At 33.3% G+C, this 20,587-nt stretch overlaps 1 protein-coding gene and 1 pseudogene across 2 annotated transcripts; both read left to right on the top strand.

Moving 5' to 3' along the window:
* Positions 1–801: 801 nt before the first annotated feature.
* On the top strand, positions 802–4,904 carry LOC142519522 (ferric reduction oxidase 2-like; annotated as a pseudogene).
* A 10,605-nt stretch (positions 4,905–15,509) lies between these two features.
* On the top strand, positions 15,510–19,072 carry LOC142518974 (uncharacterized). Of its 2 annotated transcripts, XM_075621842.1 has the most exons (6): positions 15,510–16,969; positions 17,126–17,184; positions 17,288–17,416; positions 17,804–17,939; positions 18,397–18,446; positions 18,639–19,072. In XM_075621842.1, the coding sequence occupies exons 1-6, from the start codon at positions 16,265–16,267 to the stop codon at positions 18,709–18,711; spliced, it is 1,152 nt and encodes a 383-aa protein (XP_075477957.1). In that variant the 5' UTR covers positions 15,510–16,264; the 3' UTR covers positions 18,712–19,072. The 2 variants fall into 2 exon arrangements, with proteins under 2 accessions (XP_075477957.1, XP_075477956.1); XM_075621841.1 differs by lacking the exon at positions 18,397–18,446 and having other exon boundaries at positions 15,513–16,969.
* Positions 19,073–20,587: the final 1,515 nt, after the last annotated feature.

Below are 20,587 nucleotides of genomic sequence, written 5' to 3'. Positions count from 1 at the left end.
TGAAATGATCAAGGGTGAGTGTATGCTACACCGAAAGATTTATTTTTTAGTTTTTGTTTTGTATAATATGATCGATCGATCATCTAACTTGAAAACAAAAAATATGAAGTCCATCAATACTTTTAAATTTTACAATAAGATGATCGACCAATTATTTTATACAAACACTCTACTTCCCGTGTAGTATATTACTCGTCCCTAAAGCAAGTAGTGTTGATAAAGTTCTCATATGACGTACAAACTTGCATGAACCATGCAAGTAATCAAACAAATGGGAGTGGACAAGCTTTTGACTTGAAGGAAAATGTCAACTTGCACTCTTTCTCAAACGAAATCAGAAAGGACAACTTTTAGCACCGATTCGAATTTTTGAACAAAAATATCACTATTTAAATATTTATAGTCATAATTTCATGTCGATAACTTATAATTTATTTAATACTAAAATTTCAAATTTAAGACAATCTCGAAAACTAATTGTAACAAATCATTCTCGAGCTAAAAAAGTACACTTTATAACCTTGAATAAATTCTCTCTATAAAATTTAATCATTTCACTCTTTACTTTTAATCATTTCACACTTTTACCAATAATTGGTAGCTATCATAGCATATTTGCACTAGATTTGCTCTTACTCGAAATATCATTGATTTTGAATTTTTTATGATTGGGAGTACGTGTGGATGGAGCCGTGCTTCTTGCCGGATTCCCAAGTCCACTAGCTAGAGTGTCACAAAATTTAACATACGTTACATCCATATAATTCTCCCTATAAATAACATAACATTCCCTTAGACATTCCCTCACACAATACAGTATCGTTTCACATAAAAAAAAATACGATCAAGTCCAATCAAAGAGAGGAATATCACTTAAAATGGACTCTGCAGCGCCACCATCTCACGGCGGCGGTGGCAACGCCGTCAGGGCGGTGATAATGGCTGTGCTGGTGGCCGTGTTTACGGGCTATCTTTTCTTGTGGATCATGATGCCCACTAATCCTTATAGATTGACTTGGTTGCCGGAGATACGAAAGGAGACAGCCTCCACTTACTTTGGAAACAACCAAGGTTTGATAAATAAATCGTAGTAATGTATTAATATGTGCACATAAATGTAACTTTTGCTTGTATTTTTTGGTGCCACCGATAGAAGAAGAAATGCATTTACAGAGATTATAATATAATTCTTTGGATATATTTATCTTTTTAATTTTCTTTTTTGAAAATGTAACTTTAATTGTAAGTTTATTTGCAGGCGCGACTTATTTGGTCTACACGTTCCCCATGTTATTCATTGCTGCTTTGGGTTGTGTGTATCTTCACTTAGGAAAGAAATCAAGGGAGATTCACAATAACCGGTAATTATTTGATTTCCAAAATTTGATTTACATCTTGTAATCAAATAAAATCTTATTTTAATATAGATTAAAGTTATTAATTAATATTTTTTAAAAGCTTGGATTTCTAAAATTCCAAATAATGACATGTTGCTACAATTCATACTTCTCCACACAGCAGAAAGTCAAAATTCGAAATTAATTCAAAATATAATATATATAAAAATATTTGATATCAATAATTTTATTAACACCAAGTTTAAATTTTTATAAACCTTAATTATAAAGTTTTACATGTTATAATTTGTTGTATATTGTTATATGTTAAACATGCAGATCAAAAGGAGAGCATAAAATGGCAGCATGGAAGAGGCCATTGATAATAAAAGGATTGGGAATTGTGTCTCGAATTGAGCTTGCATTTTTCCTAATGTTTATGGCTCTTCTTGTCTGGAATTTTGCCAATTATTTGAGTATCAGTTTCGCAAAAATTACACCTATGTCGGCAGCGAAAAGTGGAGAAAAAGTGTAAGTAATTATTATTATTATTATTATATATACACACACGTCGCATGCACGAAGCATTCTATATCTAATATTTATTAATTTATTAAAGAGCATGTTTTTTTTTCTGAAACAGTATATGTCGACCTAATCTATACCTACAATGAAAAGTAATATTTTTAGCATAAAAAATAATAATTAGTAATAATTTTTTATGAGTAGGGTCGGATCGATGACCGGTCTCACAACATATATATATATAAAAGTAATATTTTTAGCATAAAAAATAATAATTAGTAATAATTTTTTATGAGTAGGGTCGGATCGATGACCGGTCTCACAACATATATATATATATATATATACACACACACACACAATATATATATATATATATATATATATATATATATATATCAAAACTATGTAATATGGTTTTGATTAGACTTTCTTCTATTTTTTTGGAGTGTCACTATTTTGAATCATACCATTTTATAAATTTTACTACAACAATTTTCTAGCTAATTTTAAACTTATAATACCATTTTATAAATTTTTAGTTTTATTTTTATTAATAAAATAGATAATGTAAAGTGTCCAATGTCCATATCCAGCGAATCACTCGATTTTCCCTAAATACAACAATATCAAATGAATTTTTTTTAAAAAAATATTATAGATAATTCCATTTTTTTTACTGCAGGTGGGAAGCGAAGCTAGAATCGTCGGGGCTCCGCCTTGGACTGGTGGGGAATATAGCCCTAGCGTTCCTATTTTTCCCGGTGACACGCGGGTCATCGGTTCTCCCCCTTTTTGGGCTCACGTCTGAGGCCAGTGTGAAGTATCACATATGGTTGGGCCATATTATGATGATCCTTTTCACTGCTCACGGCGTTTGCTATATTATCTATTGGGCTGCCACACATGAATTATCGGAGGTAGCTAACTATTCATTTTCTATGTTGTTACCCATCGAGAACCAATATATAATATAGTGATCATGACTTGTGCCTCGCGTTTCTCCAAATCAAAACTTAGATGCTGACATGGGAGAATACTGGGGTGTCCAACGTAGCAGGAGAGTTGTCTTTGCTAGCAGGATTGGCCTTGTGGGCTACGACATTCCCCGGGATAAGGCGAAAAATGTTTGAGCTCTTCTTCTACACTCATCACCTATACATCCTATTCATGCTCTTCTTCGTACTCCATGTTGGCATTAGCTATACCTGCATTATGCTCCCTGGATTCTTCCTTTTCATGATCGATCGATATCTTCGATTCTTGCAATCAAGACGAGGCGTTCGCCTCGTGTCTGCAAGGGTTCTGCCTTGCCAAACTGTTGAACTCAACTTCTCCAAAAGCAAAGGTGTGTACGCATGTACATATCATCCATCTAAAGTATAAATAAAATCATGCCTTGGGAGTTGGGACTCTAATATTAATACACAGTTTATATAGTACGGATAAATAATGTAATTTTTTGTTTTGTTAACTTTTTTTTTTTGGGACAGGTTTAAGTTATACCCCAACCAGTATCATGTTTATGAATATGCCTAATATTTCTAAGTTGCAATGGCATCCATTTACCATAAGTTCTAGCAGCAATTTGGAGTCGGATAAACTTGGTGTCATCATCAAAGTTGAAGGAAAATGGTCCGATAAGCTCTACCAGATGCTATCTTCGCCTTCTTCAGTTGATCGTCTTGATGTATCGATTGAAGGACCTTATGGACCCGCTTCAACTGATTTTCTAAGGTATATATAAGATATATATCGTTATGATCTCACGTTTATCCAATGAGCCATTGTGGAATGTTAAGAAGTTTGGGGGATATCAATTAATCTCTGGTTTGTTGTTTTTTTAATTAAAATCTTGGTTATGCCATCCGACTCACTGATATTGATATAAAACTTGTTTCTGCAGCCACGACTTGCTGGTGATGGTAAGCGGAGGAAGTGGCATAACCCCATTCATTTCCATTATCCGGGAGCTCGTTTACACAAGTGAGACTTTGAAATGCAGGACACCTGAAATTCTCCTCATCAGTGCATTCAAGAACTCAAATGACTTGACCATGCTCGACCTAATCCTCCCAATTTCCGGCGTCCCATCAAAGTTTTCCAACTTGAGTTTGCAAATCGAAGCCTATGTTACACGAGAAAACGAGCCAGCCACGCAAGAAAACAAGGGCATTAGAACCATTTGGTTCAAGCCTAATCCACGTGATGCACCAATAACTTCAATCTTAGGACAAAACAGTTGGCTCTGGCTCGGTGCCTATAATCTCGTCATCCTTCATGATCTATCTTATTTTTATTGGTATTTTGACACGATACTACATATTTCCCATTGATCATAATAGTAATAAGATATACTCTTCTTCCTCAAGAGCTGTGCTGCACATACTATTTCTATGTATTGGCATAGTTATAGCATCAACAGCAGCATTTCTTTGGAATAAGAATAGAAATTCGAAGGAAACAACACAGATTCAGAATATGGAAGGCGCGACACCAGTGGCTTCACCAGATGCATTGTACTATAATGCAGACAGGGAACTCGAGAGCTTGCCTCAGCAGTCTATTTCTCAATGTATCAATGTGCATTATGGTGAAAGACCAGATATTAAACGTATGTTACCAAATTCTTGGACGAAAAACTGGCTTAATCTTATAAAACACTTCGGATTTTCAACTTATAAGTTCTGTTCTGTTTTTGTAGGATTTTTGTTTGAGCGCAAGGAATCAAGCGTGGGGGTTCTCGTTTGTGGACCGAAGAAAATGCGACATGAAGTTGCGAATATTTGCTCATCTGGTTTGGCAGATAATCTGCATTTTGAATCCATCAGCTTCAGTTGGTGAAATGATTTTCTTGTTTTCGATGGTGGTTTTGTAAATGTATGCTTGTTTTTTTCCCCTTAATTTTGTTGGGTCCTTTTTCTTGTTTTCTTCTCTTCGGTTGATTGATCAGTTTCAAGTTCAACTGTAAATGGGAAGAATTGTGTGAAGTGTCCTTTGTGTGAGATAATATTAATAATAATAATCCTTTTTTATTGCCAATATGTGAAAACAAATGCGAGCCATTCGAAAACTCGTTGTTCCGTGGCAAAGCAGTGAAATATGATATCTTCTTCATAGGTCCAATAATGCTGGATTTCACGTTTCCGATTCTGTTTATTGCGGTACTGGGATGTGTATCTTCATTTGGGAAAGAGAATAACTAGTTCATACAACATGGTAGGCACAATATGAATATAAATATATGTAAGGTATGTATATTTATGCATGTCTTAATATTTATTTTTATAAATCTTAGACGGGTTTCCCTTAATTATTTTTTTCCTGGAACTGGGATGCAGAAACTGCCAGCGGGGTCAAGAATTGAGGTTCTTGGAACGGCCGATGATCGTGAAGGGACTCGGGATCGTCACTCTTACAGAACTAGTGTTGTTCACCTTGTTCATCGCACTTTGTGTTTGGTACTTCTCAGATTATGTGCGGCACTGCTCTAAGCAAGTTCTTGTGCGCTCGATGGACAAGTTCCCTTTGTCGGACTTTATTCATAATGACCCCTTGCCTATTTTTTTAAATGCTTTTTAGCTTTCATTACAATTTTTCAAATATAACTTTTATTACAATTATTTAGTTATACCTATATAACAATTATAGATTTTGAGAGGAGATAGTCAAATTCAAATTGTTGAATTTGGAGACTGTAGTTTGGTGAAGATCAAATGTATTACTTATAAAAGTATTTATAAGTTGATTTCAATATTAATAGTTGTAGAAGTTGATTTAACTACTAACTGAGTGAGGATAGTGAAATTGTCTATTTTAATTAAGGAGTTCACAAAATTGATAGCCACAAAAAATGGAACAATAAAAATTTTTAGTCTTCGGAATTTTCATTTTTCGTTATATAAACGAGATTTGCACCCATGATATATTGATGTTGTTTAATCGTCGATCGAGATTAGAATGAATTTACAATTATTTAACTTGTGAATTTGGAATATATTAATTAAATAATAATTTGGTAGTACTAACTAATTATATATATATATATATATATATATATATATATATATATATATAATATGTATGTATGTATATATATAAGATTTTTATAGAATATTCTTGAAGAAGTCTAGAATTAATTGATTGATTGATTAAGTAATTAAATATTTTTTACTTAATTATATTATATCATGTATTATTAAGAGTTGATAATTATTTATTATACCAGATATTTTCAAGAATGAAAAATACAATATGAGAATTTTAAATAAAAAAATATAAAATATTGATTCAAGGAGAATACTGGTTAGACTAGGGGTGTAAACGAACCGAACACATTCACGAACTTTTCGAGCCGGTTCGAATAATATTCGGTTTGAATTCGAAATTATCGAATTCGAGCCGAACTCGAACATGTTCAAATATTTTTCGAATCGAATTCGAGCTAAAATTATATTGTTCGATTGTTCGCGAACTGTTCGCGAACTTTAGCATTATATTTAAAAAATAAATAAAATATTATTAAATGTATATATATATATATATAATATAATATATATAATATTGTTCGAATCGAATTCGAACTCGAGCCTCAGTTCGAATCGAGTTCGAATCGAAAATAATAAAAGTTCGAGTTTCGAATCGAGCTTCGAATATTTTTATTCGAATTCGAGCTCGAATACTGAAAATTTCATAAAATTCGATTCGATTCGATTCGTTTACAGCCCTAAGTTAGACTGAAAAACTCTATTTATCAAATACATGTTAGCAAAAGTTGATAGAACATAATTAATACAACACAACTAAAATTAATACGAAGATTCTCTTGACTTTCTCTCTATCAAAATCTCACAAAACTCGGCCACCACCTTTGGGAAAGGATACGTCCCACCCCCGCTCTATAGCTAACGGTATTCTAAGATTCCCGCGATTGATAATCTCAATGCAAATTTTATGTGTATTTCTAGTGCGATCTATACGAGGAACAAAGTCTCTGATCGTGAACTTGATTAGAAGATTGAAGAAAGTTTGTAGCGATTTACAAGAAGGAACAACTTCATTAATCTCATACTAGTTTGTTGTCCAATATTCTTAAACGCAAAGGTAAATCAAATGTTTTAAATTTTACGATACCCAAAACGTTTTGAACTTCAAAACATTTTTTTTAAAACTCCTGCCTCGTTTTGATTGCAAGAAAATGGTATTTTAACAGTTGTATCAGAGACAAATTTTTCAATCGTATGATTTTCCATTGTTTATTTTAAATTGCCTTCAACAAATAGTTTCTAACAGCATAATAAATCCAAACTATTCGCAGGCCCTGAAATGTTTTGAACAAAAATAATTTTTTTCCAGAGTATACTACCCAGAATAATTCCGAGCAACACAAGCATGCGCGCACGAGCACAACGACTGACGTCTGGCAGCTGTCGCACATCTGCCCAACTTATTTTTAAATAAAAAAATTTAAGAACCAAGGCAGTTTGTGCAAGGTAGTACATTGCTTCTGCGCGAAACACAGCTGCAACCGGCGGCTGCTCAAAAATAAATTTGGGCCGTGGGTTGGCGGCCAGTAAGGCAGAAACACAGGCTGCCTGAGATAGGTCTCGGGCATTTCCTGGCCCATGAGCTCGAAATTTTTGGACCGAGATGCCACTTTATGTTTTTTCAAAATTATAGGTCAAAATTGATATTTTATAAAAAAATTGATAAATTTGCCATTGAAAATAATTTTTAATAAAATCAATGGATTTTTTTATAAAATAAATAATTAAAAATATTTTAATTATTATAATAAAATGAGTTTTACTGTATATAAAATTATTTATCAATTGAATAATGATGTTTATTTAATTTATAATTTATTTTTAATTATGAATGTTAATGACATTTACGTAAGATACATGATTTGATAATATTTGATATTATGTTTTAATATAATATATGATATTATATGATAAAAAAATGATCGAAAGTCGTGACCAGTTTGTTAGGTGTGTGTTACAATATTTTACATTGTTGTGTTTTAATTATTTGATAATTATTTATAAGTGGACCTGGTTTATGGTCTGTTCCCACCCCTTAAATTTGTATCACAAAGTGTCATAAAAATTAATGTAAATATTATATTTAATGGAAGATCAAAATTTGAAAATGATGAGCCCAAATCCAATTTTGAAGATCGAAAATATGTAAAATATTGAAAGATAATGTAATATTGTATTCGCGTATTTTTGCATTTATCTAGGTTTTGGAAATGGATCTAATGTATGACTCACATATCAAATAGCTCTTAGTTATCGATCATATTTTATTATTTATAATACATGTTATATATAATAAATCATCAACATGCACATTATTATTATTATTATTATTATTATTATTATTATAATGACTAGAGTTACATGTATCTCTTTTAACTTCTGAATTCAGTTACAGACAATCACAAATTATTGATTACAAACATTTCAAGTCTTCTTCTTTATCCTCTCAATATCATAAACGATTTCACGTCAAAATTTAAAAATAAATTTTTTCGAATATTTCATTTCATGATATCGAATTTTCAGAGAAATGAAGAACACATATTTATTTTTAAGGCGGATGTATTATGGTTTTGATATCAAATGTTAGAATTTCTCAACAAAATCATCTTTCTACACATATATAAACACGATAAACAATATGCGGAAGCAGATCGAGTGCTACCACCGGTCATCAAATAATTTGTAATTTTTCTAATTTTCTCCGATTGAAGTCTTCTAAGCACTTCAATTTTATGTAGATTGTGTATTTTTGTTCTAATGATGTATGTGCCTAGAGACCTCAATTACTGCTATTTATAGGCATTTTTCATAACAATAAGGAGTTGATCGAGAGCTCAAGAGTCAAAAGAAGATGCACATATACGTCTCAATTTTCTAAAATTGAGGCAGCACATATATCGTTTGTAAAAAATGCAGGCTTATGATTATTGTTATTTCCTACACGTTTATTTTTCTTAGGAAATAGACCATTTTTCGTTACACCCAAATCAATAAGCTCAAAGCTCATAAATACAACAAGAAACTCAAACTAATTTGGTCGATCAGTGATCGTTTAGGATTGAAAATTGAATGATCAAAACATCAAAAAGCTCAACAGGAAATCAAAATCGAATTAAACCTCAACAAGCACACCAAAATTCAAAATCCATCATGAGCGACCTGACCAGTATTTTTCGTTCAATCCAAACCCCAAATACGCCGACAATACACAAAAAGTGGTGCGACTGATTTACTGTATCGTTTGAAAGAAACTACTTGAGCGATTTTCTTAAGCGACGAACCCGAAAGCCTCTGCAGCAACGGCACCCCACCCAAGAACTCGATCACTGCCAATTTGACACACATCAACGCTAAATCCGTAAATATTTCTTCAAAAAGGCACAATGTGCCTCCATCATTAGAAATGTGAAGGCTGTATAAATGATGCATACCTAGCTGGGAGTCTGTTAGGAGCCCATCGGTCGGTGCTGTAACTTCCTCTATCTTGCTGGACAACCTGAAACTTTCACCACAACAATAAACAATGCAATATGATATGTTAGGATAAAACGGGGCTCAGACGAACTGATTTTGGCCTCTCCAATACGCAGTAAACCAAGGCGAAGACCACAAAAGGTTTCCCAAAAGAAAACTGATTAATGCCCTCAACTCACGCTCTTTCTTCCTCACTTTCTAACACGGCCAGCGGGTTGCACACACACACAGATTTAGCTCGTGACAGAACGAGAGAGAAACACCCAGAATAGCACAAAGCAAAGAGAACACTGAAGACACTCAGTCACCGAAGGAAGACGCACACGAAGCGAAGTATCACGTTCTCTCTTCTCTCAAGTCGGCTGCTCATTCTCTGTAATGAAGAAGCAATCTAAGGCGGCCTTTTATAAATAGAAAAGGGGAGAGGCTAATTTAAGCCCTACAGCCCAGATGCAAGAGGAAGGGTTGGAAGGAGGAAAGGGCTATGGTAAAGGGCTTTGGGTTTTTGGGCTTGGGTAAGAGTTGGGCCAAACCCAACATTTCTCCACCTTTCGGCCCAACGTCGGTTCACTGGACAGGAGAGTCACCTACAATCATCAACATTGCCCCACTTCCTTTTGAGTAAAGCCCTTAGTCACTAACCTAGCTTTAAATCTAACAGATTCACATTCATTCTTGACCTTGAATAACCACTTACAGTCCACAATAGAGCATTTTTCAGGTTTAGGTACAAGAATCCAAGTGTTGTTAACATGCAGCGAATTAATTTCTTCATTCATCGCATTTAACCATTGCACAGAGTTTTCAGAACACAAGAATCACAAAATGACATACAAGACAATTTATCACTACCAAAATAACCATCTTTGTGCAAAATTTCAAGACCTTTAGAACTCATGTGACCTAATCTTTTGTGCCACAAATCAGTTTTGTCACTTAAGACAACATTCACAGAATTTTGCACACAAGGTTCAGATTCAGCATGACAAACATACAAGTTTCTCTTTTTGGCAGCTTTGGAAACCACTAAAGACCCTTTCATAATTTTCATAACCCAATTTCCCCATCTACCCTGTAAACCATCATCTTCTAATGCAGCACAGGAAAATCAAATTATGACATAAATCGGGAACATGCCTCACATTCTTCAGAGTTAACACATAACCAGAATCAAATTTCAGCGATACATCACCAAGACCAGCAACTTGACACAATTTTTCATTTGCCATTGAAACAGACTCATGCTTCACTTCTTTATAATTAGAAAACATATTTTTAAATGGGGACATATGGAAAGTGCACGCAGAATCAACTAGCCATTCATTCTCACACAAAGAACTTGAATGCACAGAATTCACCACAGACATATCACATACCTCAGTCACAATAAAAACATCACCCATGTTTTCACTACCAGAAGCCATATTAGCAAGGTCATCATGCTGATTTTTAAAGTTTGGTTTTGGTTTGGTTTTGGTTTGCTTAGGCCTAGAACACTCTTTAATGTAATGACCAGTTTCACCACAATTATAGCATTTTCTATTCTTGGGCTTCGACTTAGACCTTGATTTACTCTTACCTCTATTTTTAACGAACGCTTGGTTATAGTTGTTTGAAGGTTTTTGATTTTGAAATCTATGTTGAGACCTTCCTCTAACAAACATAACCTCACCAGAATTATTACCACCCTTATTGGTTTTTAAATCTATCTCTTTGCTTTTCAGGCCATTCACAACAGTTTCTAAACTTACTTGATCTCTACCATACTTAATAGCAGATTTAACATCACTGTAAGAATCAGATATGACATTTAAAAGAACAATAGGTGTGTAATCATCAATATTCTTATCTCCTGTTTGCTTAATATCTTGAACTAACTTGGTAAACACATCAAGGTTTTCATCAATGTCCTTGTTTAAATCAAGTTTGAACCGGAAAAATTTCTCAAGCAAAAACAATTTACTGGGCAACGAAGTTTCAGTATAAAGTTCTTCTAATTTTTCCCAAAATTCCTTAGCCGATTTCAGTTTACCAACTTTTCTTAACACAGAGTCAGACAAATTCAAAATTATAGACGAATAAGCAAACTCATCCATTTCAGCCCTTTTTTTCAGGAGTTTCAGCAGCAGAATATGACAAGTCTATCGCTTTGAAAACTCTTTGTTGTACCAAAATACCTTTCATTTTCTGCTGCCATATCGAAAAATCTGTTTTTCCGTTAAAAGGTTCGAGATGATATCCGGTCATAGCCATTTTCAAAAAACACGATAGTTAACAAAAAAAAAAAACAAATTTTCACACAGAAAAATTTAAATCACACAAGATCAAAATGAACACAGCGAAATCAACTTTTATGCCACGGAAATGAAAACACAACAGTAAACAACAAGCATATAAAACCTAACGTTTACCAGCAGCAAATCCCAGCACATAAATCCGCGGCAAGCGGTTACGCTACAAAAACAGTAAAAAGAGGTTCCACCCAATATATCAGAGCGAAACCCTAAGTAAGAGTTTCAGATTCCGATGAACCGAAGGCGACGGCACGGCGGGCAGTAACCAATGGCTCTGATACCACTGTTAGGAGCCCATCGGTCGGTGCTGTAACTTCCTCTATCTTGCTGGACAACCTGAAACTTTCATCACAACAATAAACAATACAATATGATATGTTAGGATAAAACGAGGCTCAGATGAACTGATTTTGGCCTCTCCAATACGCAGTAATCCAAGGCGAAGACCACAAAATGTTTCCCAAAAGAAAACTGATTAATGCCCTCAACTCACGCTCTTTCTTCCTCACTTTCTAACACGGCCAGCGGGTTGCACACACACACACAGATTTAGCTCGTGACAGAACGAGAGAGAAACACCCAGAATAGCACAAAGCAAAGAGAACACCGAAGACACTCAGTCACCGAAGGAAGATGCACACGAAGCGAAGTATCACGTTCTCTCTTCTCTCAAATCGGCTGCTCATTCTCTGTAATGAAGAAGCAATCTAAGGCGGCCTTTTATAAATAGAAAAGGGGAGAGGCTAATTTAAGCCCTACAGCCCAGATGCAAGAGGAAGGGTTGAAAGGAGGAAAGGGTTATGGTAAACGGCTTTGGGTTTTTGGGCTTGGGTAAGAGTTGGACCAAACCCAACAGAGCCCACGGCAACAAAAGTTGCACTTTTAACGAAATTTGTGTGGGACGCTGGGGAAGAGACGAGGAAACATATACTTTGATCAGTCCACAAAGGCCACCGACACCGACAATAATTTTGCACCTGCGACTATTATTTTAATGTTTGCACGTGGAATAAATTGGTTTTTTTTATTGTCATGTTATAAACGTGATAAACAAAAAATATATATTATAATTTTTTTAAAATAAAAAAAATTAAGCCAAAAAATTATGCTATTGGATCGTAAATTAGAATAATAATCATTAATATTTGTGTGAAATAATATGCTTTAGAAGCATTATATTGTGCAGTGTATCTTAGTTGTACGAATATTTAGAATAAAAATTTCATAAAACGACTCCTATTGGAAGGGAAAAAGAATCAAATGCGATATATTTTCAATCTCCTCCTCCTTTACCTGCCATCTTTTTCACTTCTATCACAGCAAACCTGCAAATAATCTACCCACACAAAGAGTAAACTTGTGGAAGATTATTTTTTAAAAATGAAAAATGACTTCGTTGTGGAGAAATTTTGGTAAATTCCTATATGTATATACATAGGAGTGAGGAGGAATGGAAGTAGGTCCAAACCTCCTCAAATTACTACTGAATACAAACTGAAATCTAAATAAATATCTTAAACTACACCTTGTTAAAATAGGATAAATTTACAAAATAACTTTGATCGACTATTTTTCTAAGAAAATAACTGTTTCAAGTGAATAATACTCCGCTAAAATACTGTCAGGCACTTGGGCCAAGACGATGATAGCTAAGTTAAGGTGCGATCTCCGATCAAATGTGGGTGAAATGGACCAAAAGCACAACGCATCTACACCCACATCAACTAGCAGATATTGGCCCTGCTATACTCCTCTTGTATCTCGAATCTCGATTACCTCGGCCATGGAAATCTTCAGCAAGTCTACTCCAGGAGTTGAGATTTTGTATCAAGTGTTGTAGTTGTAGATGAACCACTATTTCTTCTAAATCTCATCCTTGAATTTCAACGTATTTTTGAACTTTGTTATTGTTGTTGTTAGTCATAATGTCCATATCCAATCAAAATGCATAAAAAATATTGCGAATAACTAAAGATTCTTTTTTAATACATGATTTTTAAAATACGACAATTTATTTTCATCAATTCTTAACACAATAATCTATATATAAACTAAGTTTTTGTCTAAAATAGTAAGTACCCGTCAAATAATAATTCTAAAAAACGAAGATATATCATGAATATCGAAATAAGTGTATTGTAATAAATGTTTAAAAACATTTAATTTTATGGAATTTTTTATTGATAATATATATATATATATAATATATTATATATATATATATATATAGACTTCTCTGTTTTCTTTAAAAAATTCAAATGTGAATTTGAAGACATTTGAAAATATAAACTTCAATTATTGTTTGCATTCATTATATCAATTTTTTTATTAGTTAAAATTTGAATTTAATTTTTTTTTATATCAATTCAAATGTAATTTTTGAATTATATGTTGTCTAGTTTCCTTATTCAAGCTTAAAAAACTGAACTCCATTAAAAACATAAACTAATTTTAAATTTTTGCATTGATTATATCAATGTATTTAATTTAGGATATGGTTTTGTGTTATTGTGAGATATTTAGTTGTTATTATAAATTGTATAAATAATTCAGTCTGGTTTTTTTCACATTCAAACAATCAATTTTCAGTCAAAATAAAAATAAAAAAATGGTTGCGATGTTCAGTATCACACGTGAGGTAAATCATTCAAAAATACATTTGATGCTAACTCTGATTAGTTCGTTGATACGATATTCATGTATATAGAAACAACGAAAATTTCAGTTTAAAAGATTTTTTTTTTTCATTATTAACAGGTTATTATTTTTTCCCATACATTTTTTTTTATTTAGGGGTATTAGTTTTTGTCATATTTGGAAGTTTCCGCCAAAAATAACATGACATGAACGGAAAAATTTATCATTATTAATGTATTCACATATAACATTAAATATTTGAAAAAAATATGAAATAAATACGTAATTAAATGTAAAATATTTTCAATTTTCTTTTTAAAACTCAAATTTAAATTGATGTTCCTTGAAAATATAAACTATATTTAAATATCTGTATTGATTACATCATTCCATTTAATTTCGATTATATTTTTGAGTTGTCTGTTAGTTTTATATATTTAATTTTTACTGTCGTTTATCATAATAAATAAAATATAAATTTTTTTTATATAATATTACGTTTTTCAAATTTTTAAAGGAGTGTAGTTAATTTTTGGCATATTAAATATCCGTAAATTGCTATTATTCTTATGTATCTTAATAGATCTTTAATATATGTATCTTAATAGAAATTTAATGTAAATATTTTTAACATGTTCTAAAAAATAATTAAGTTTTAAATAAAAAATTATTCATCTAATAAATGTCAAAAAATTAGAATTTTTGAAAAATATTTATTTATTGTTTAGAATTTTGATAAACAAAATAATATATGATTATATATATATATATATATATATATATATTTATTAAGAATAATTTCACGTAACCAAAGATAAATAAACCAATTTAACGACGGCATATTGCTATAATCATTTGAGTGTTATCTCAAATTACATAAATAGTTTCGATATAATAATTTTTTATAATAATATTTAAAATTTAAATATATTCGTTATTATATCAATAATTTTAAATAATTACTGAAACAATAATATGTGTTAATTGTAATAGTAAAAAAATAAAAGAGAAGTCTCATTCTCTCATTAATAATGGATATGATCCATTAACGAGGACAATTACTCGAGAAAAAACAAAACCAAACAATTACATAATTACGGATCGAATGATGTTTTTTTATATAATAAAAAATAAAAGTTCTGTGTCTAAATTCGAATCTCAGTTATGAGAAAAAAAAATGGGCCAGAAAACAGTGACGCACAAGGAGAATCCAGGCATATTTGGGATTAGATTCTTCGTACGCTCTCACAAAGCCATGCCTTTGATTTTGACTATTCGTAGCTGGCGGGTGCGCTACGCGTTTCCAACGTTTCTCTTTTCGTTTTCTTCGTCTTTGTTTTTTGTTTTTTGTTTTTTTTCCCTTTTCATCCTTTTCCTATTAGCTCCGTTCCCAATTCTCGCTCACTTCCCACGACGCCTTATTTTTGTTTTTTTTCCCAAGCAACTTCATGATTGCGATATTGACCACGTCCAGTTTACATTGAGAAACTTCGATTCGCTGTGCTTTTTCCACAAATTAATTTTTTCCTTGCTTATTTGATAAGTTCTTTATACATTAAAACTATTTTATATTGTTTAATCTTGAAGTTCTTGAGCTATTTCGAAGTGGGGGTAGTTGATAGATGGCTACCTCATCGAGGCTTCTGGGAAAATTCCTGGTCCAAATCCCTGGGTTCTTCTGGTTCAGTGCTTGGTTGGCGACTTTGTATTTTTATCATTTCATGCTTTTGACGCATTCCGTTCTTCTAGATTGTGTTACCATGGTTTAACTACCCCTTGTCCACCTCTCATCCCATGTTTACTGAAATTCAAAAATAGAATGATAAAATCACTGCCCTTTTTGAATTTCACGAAGATTGTTGAAACACGTTGGCTTCATCAGGACATCTCATACTTTTGATGTAAAAAGTGTCTTTGCCTCTGTGTATGATTTAGCGTTTAGAAATCAATGTCTGTTGCCTGCTGTCTCCCACTTGTTGAATGTGTATCATGTTTAGCTTGCCTTCGTTGGGTGTGGAAGAAATTCCTATACACGGCAGGCCGTGAAAGCCAAAATTGGGGCCTTGCAACCGCCACTGAATTTGAGCCTGTCCCTCGACTCTGTCGATATATCCTATCCATCTATGAAGATGATATTAGAAACCCCCTTTGGGCTCCTCCCGAAGGGTATGGAGTCAATCCAGATTGGATTGTATCAAGAAAAGATTATGAGGATACGCATGGGAAAGTTTCACCCTACATGATCTATCTTGATCACGAGAATTTAGATATAGTTGTAGCGATTAGAGGGCTTAATTTGGCTAAAGAAAGTGACTTTCTGCTCTTACTTGATAACAAGTTGGGACAGACAACATTTGATGGCGGTTATGTTCATAACGGGCTTTTGAAGGCAGCTGAATACGTTCTTGAAGAAGAGTGTGATATTTTAAGAAATCTTGTTGAGGAGAATCCAGATTATACTTTGACATTTGCTGGACATTCGCTCGGTGCTGGAGTTGTAACATTGCTAACTATGTTGGTAGTGAAGAAGAGAGAAAAATTGGGGTACATTGAGAGGAAAAGAATTAGGTGCTTTGCAATTGCTCCTGCTCGGTGTATATCTTTGAACTTGGCTGTGAGATATGCCGATGTAATTAATTCGGTTGTGCTTCAGGTAATATTTTTGTGTTTATTGATCGGCTCTATGTATTGTTTTGTCCCCAATTACATAAGATTCTGCAACGTATTTTGGTTATGACTTTCTTCCAAGTTCAACTCGTGTTCTGGCAGGCTAGACACATTTATTTATTGCTTTATCTTTGTTTACCAGGATGATTTCTTACCCCGTACCACAGTTGCGCTGGAAAATCTCTTCAAATCCCTTTTCTGGTAAAAGATTGCAGGTTTTGCTGCCTTTCTGTTTTACTTTATCATGAAATAACCACTGTAAAAAATAAAAGAATGTTGCACTAATACGGATTGCTTTTGATAGTTTCCCTTGTTTGCTGTGCGTAATGTGCTTGAAAGATACTTGCACACTAGAAGAAAAGATGCTCAAGGATCCAAGACGCCTGTATGCACCTGGTCGCCTCTATCACATAATCGTGCGGAAGCCCTTCAGGTATGCATTTTAAGTCTTATAACATGATGTACTACTTTGATGAAGTCTCCGGATTTGGGGATTTTGGAATAGGATTAGACAAGGAACAAATAGAGTGTCCTAAAAATCATAATTGTCGGATCTGCTCTATATGGTATTTGGGGAGTGGAAATTTCTAGTCTTTTGAGGTATGAAAATGGAATGATGTTGAGTACTCATCAAGGCATGCATAGCAACAGAACATGAAGACAAGGATCCTCTGAAATGAAGCAAATTTGGTCATATCCTAGAGAACTTATTATATGATCGGACATACAGCTTTAGATCCATCATCAATTCAATTTATTTGAGTGAATCTGCATAATTCCGAGCTTAGATCATATTTTAATTTCTTTGTTTTATGTGCAGTTGTGATGAAATTTCACCTCATGTAAGGACCGCGGTACCTGTGGATGGTAGATTTGAGCACATGGTCCTCTCATGCAACCTAACCTCTGATCACGCCATTATTTGGATACTCCTAGAATCTCAAAGAACGCTTGATGTGAGTTCTCAATTTTTAGTTCGTGCACTTGTATTAAGTGTCGTTCACCATAGTCATGATAATGTTGTTCAAATTATTTACCACAAATTTTGAGAATTTCATGCGGTATCATTATCTCGTTGTTATAATAAGATCCTGTTCGGCTGTTCCATATCAGACAGTGAAAGAGCTAAGAATGAATTTGTAAGACCATGCAGTGGCCTCTGATGCATAGTTATAATTCGAGGCGAAAAGGGCTCTTGGAGCTTGAGGCGCAAGGCGAGGCACGCGCCTTATTGAAGCAAGTGCACTATTAATTTTTTTAAAATAAACATATTTATATATTAAATCATTTTATGTCAAAAATGTCTAAAATAATTAAGCTTTTCAGAAGTCTAATTTATCAATGAAAATGATTCTTTGTTTGTTTGATGATTTGGAGACCCTTCGTTGTCGTCGTTGCATTCTTCTTCTTCAGGATACTCGCTTGGATAGAATATCACTCGTACAGAACCTTGAGCCTAGAAGGTGACACTTGTGATTGTTCAAACCACCTGAGATGATTTCACTCCTTAGGCATAAGGATGTTTTCTCTTGCTTTCAAAAATGATTCGTCCTAGCACGAGAAAAATGACATGAAAGAAATTCTTTCATCTTGAAATCAATTGTGGGTTCACATTTTTCACAACAACACTAAAATGTTCTCTTTTCTTAGTACAGTGTATGCGAGAAGACGAGCCAATTATGGGTATTCCTGCAGCTCAGAAGATGGAACGGCAGGTATCTCTCGTAAAAGAACACCAGGAGGAGCACCGAGCAGCAATAGAGAGGGCAATTGCACTGGAAGTTCCTCAAGCCTACTCGTCGTCTTATGGAACATTTCAAGAACCCAACCTAGGTGAAAACTCGAGCAGCAGTACCGATTTTTCTTTTTCATCTTTATAAAGGCGAGACGAGATAGATGGAATGGCACCTGTTCTGGATGCAGATAATTTGTAGAAAATATATGGTTCTGCATGAATTAGAATCATGGTGTGTGTTATCATTAGTTGTTTAGGTTGTGATATTCATTCTTTTATTGTAAAACCTCTCCGCAGATTTTGAATCTTTGTTGTACACAAGAAATAAAATCGAGCTATATATACTTTGGTGAAGTAGCTGGGAATAATGTTGATGGACTTTAGCTCAACATAGTTTGAGATTTATTTGAGATATTTGAGCCCAAATTTAATTGTTTTTGAGCTTATGAATAGTCCATTGATTGGTAAGTGTTAAATTAATTTTTATTTTCTTATTATTTAATAAAATAATATGAAAATTAATGTATTTTGAAATATACATGTATAAATAAATGTATTTAATTTTTGTCTCTTTTATGATCTCAATCTCGTGAAATTACTCAAATTTAAATGTGTTATTACAATATAATGTTTGAGTCGTCGAATTAAATTATAGGTAAAAAAATAGTAATAAAATATAATTATTTAAATTCTGAACTTTAGTAAAAATATTATTTTAGTAATATTAAACATAATTTTGATTTGTTTGTTCTTTAAAATATAAATAATCATATTTGATTGTACTTACGTTGTTTAGATTTAAACTTGGATAATTTCTTATTTATTTATTTATATACACATATAAGATCTTTATAATATTTAAAATATATTAGCACAAAAAATTGCGGACGTGTCCAAATGTAAATGATCTGACTTCTACAATCAAACGTTGTGGATCCCTATTTGGTTATTGGTTCGAACTTTCTCGGTAAAGCCACAAAGCGAAATTATATAGTAAGGAATATGATGAAAATTACATGAAAAAACCATGAACAACATCAAATTTAATTATCTTGTTATGAATTTGAGCGATATTTTTACAAGAAAGCTGAAGGAATATGTCGAATAAAGAAATTAGACTGCAAAAATTGAAAACAAGCGAATAAATAATTGAGAGAATTTGCAGAAACTTTGTGATGTTTATTGATGAATTTTGTGAGAGAGCCTTCTTTTTATATTTGCCGCTGGTTTTTGTTCAACTCCCTTCGAACAGTTACGGCCACCTTCCATGATCATCAACCATGAGCCGTGGACCAACTTCCGCAGTCGTGCATATCAACCGATTTTTTTATAGGCTTGGTAACTGGGGTTACACGCTATATGGACTTCACTGTGGGCTTTGTAGAATTTCGATTTTGAAAATTCGGGCTCAATAATTGCCCCCCAATTTGGCCCTATTGGCCAATTTACTATGTGGGCCAATGTGGATATATTTCAGCTTGTTATGCTCATCTTATCCACACAAATAAAGCCCAAAGTCCAATTCTCAAAGCTGGAAGAATAGATAACTTAATCTTCAGTTTCCTCTTTCCCTCATCACGTCCAAAGTAGTATTCTTCTTCCCACACTCTTGTCTTTCATCCAATTCATTGTTTCATTCTTCTGTCCACTAGCAAGCCGTCGCGCTACCACCTCTCTTTTCATAGCCTGCGACACTACCACCACAGAGTCTACCTCTCCCACGTCCAAGCGCAGAATTCTAGGGAACAAGTAAACTCATTGTCCTTCACATTTTTGCATGGAATATATGAAACTTAAATTTTCAACATGTCTTCGTCTGCTTGCTTGAAAGGTGTTTGATACATTGTCTAAGATATAAATGTGCTTGAA

The sequence above is a fragment of the Primulina tabacum genome, chromosome 11 (genome assembly GCF_025594145.1).
Source record: "Primulina tabacum isolate GXHZ01 chromosome 11, ASM2559414v2, whole genome shotgun sequence".
Taxonomy (NCBI): Eukaryota; Viridiplantae; Streptophyta; class Magnoliopsida; order Lamiales; family Gesneriaceae; genus Primulina; species Primulina tabacum.
The sequence above is the reverse complement of the archived record's forward strand: the minus strand, read 5'-3'. Positions and strand labels throughout refer to the sequence as shown.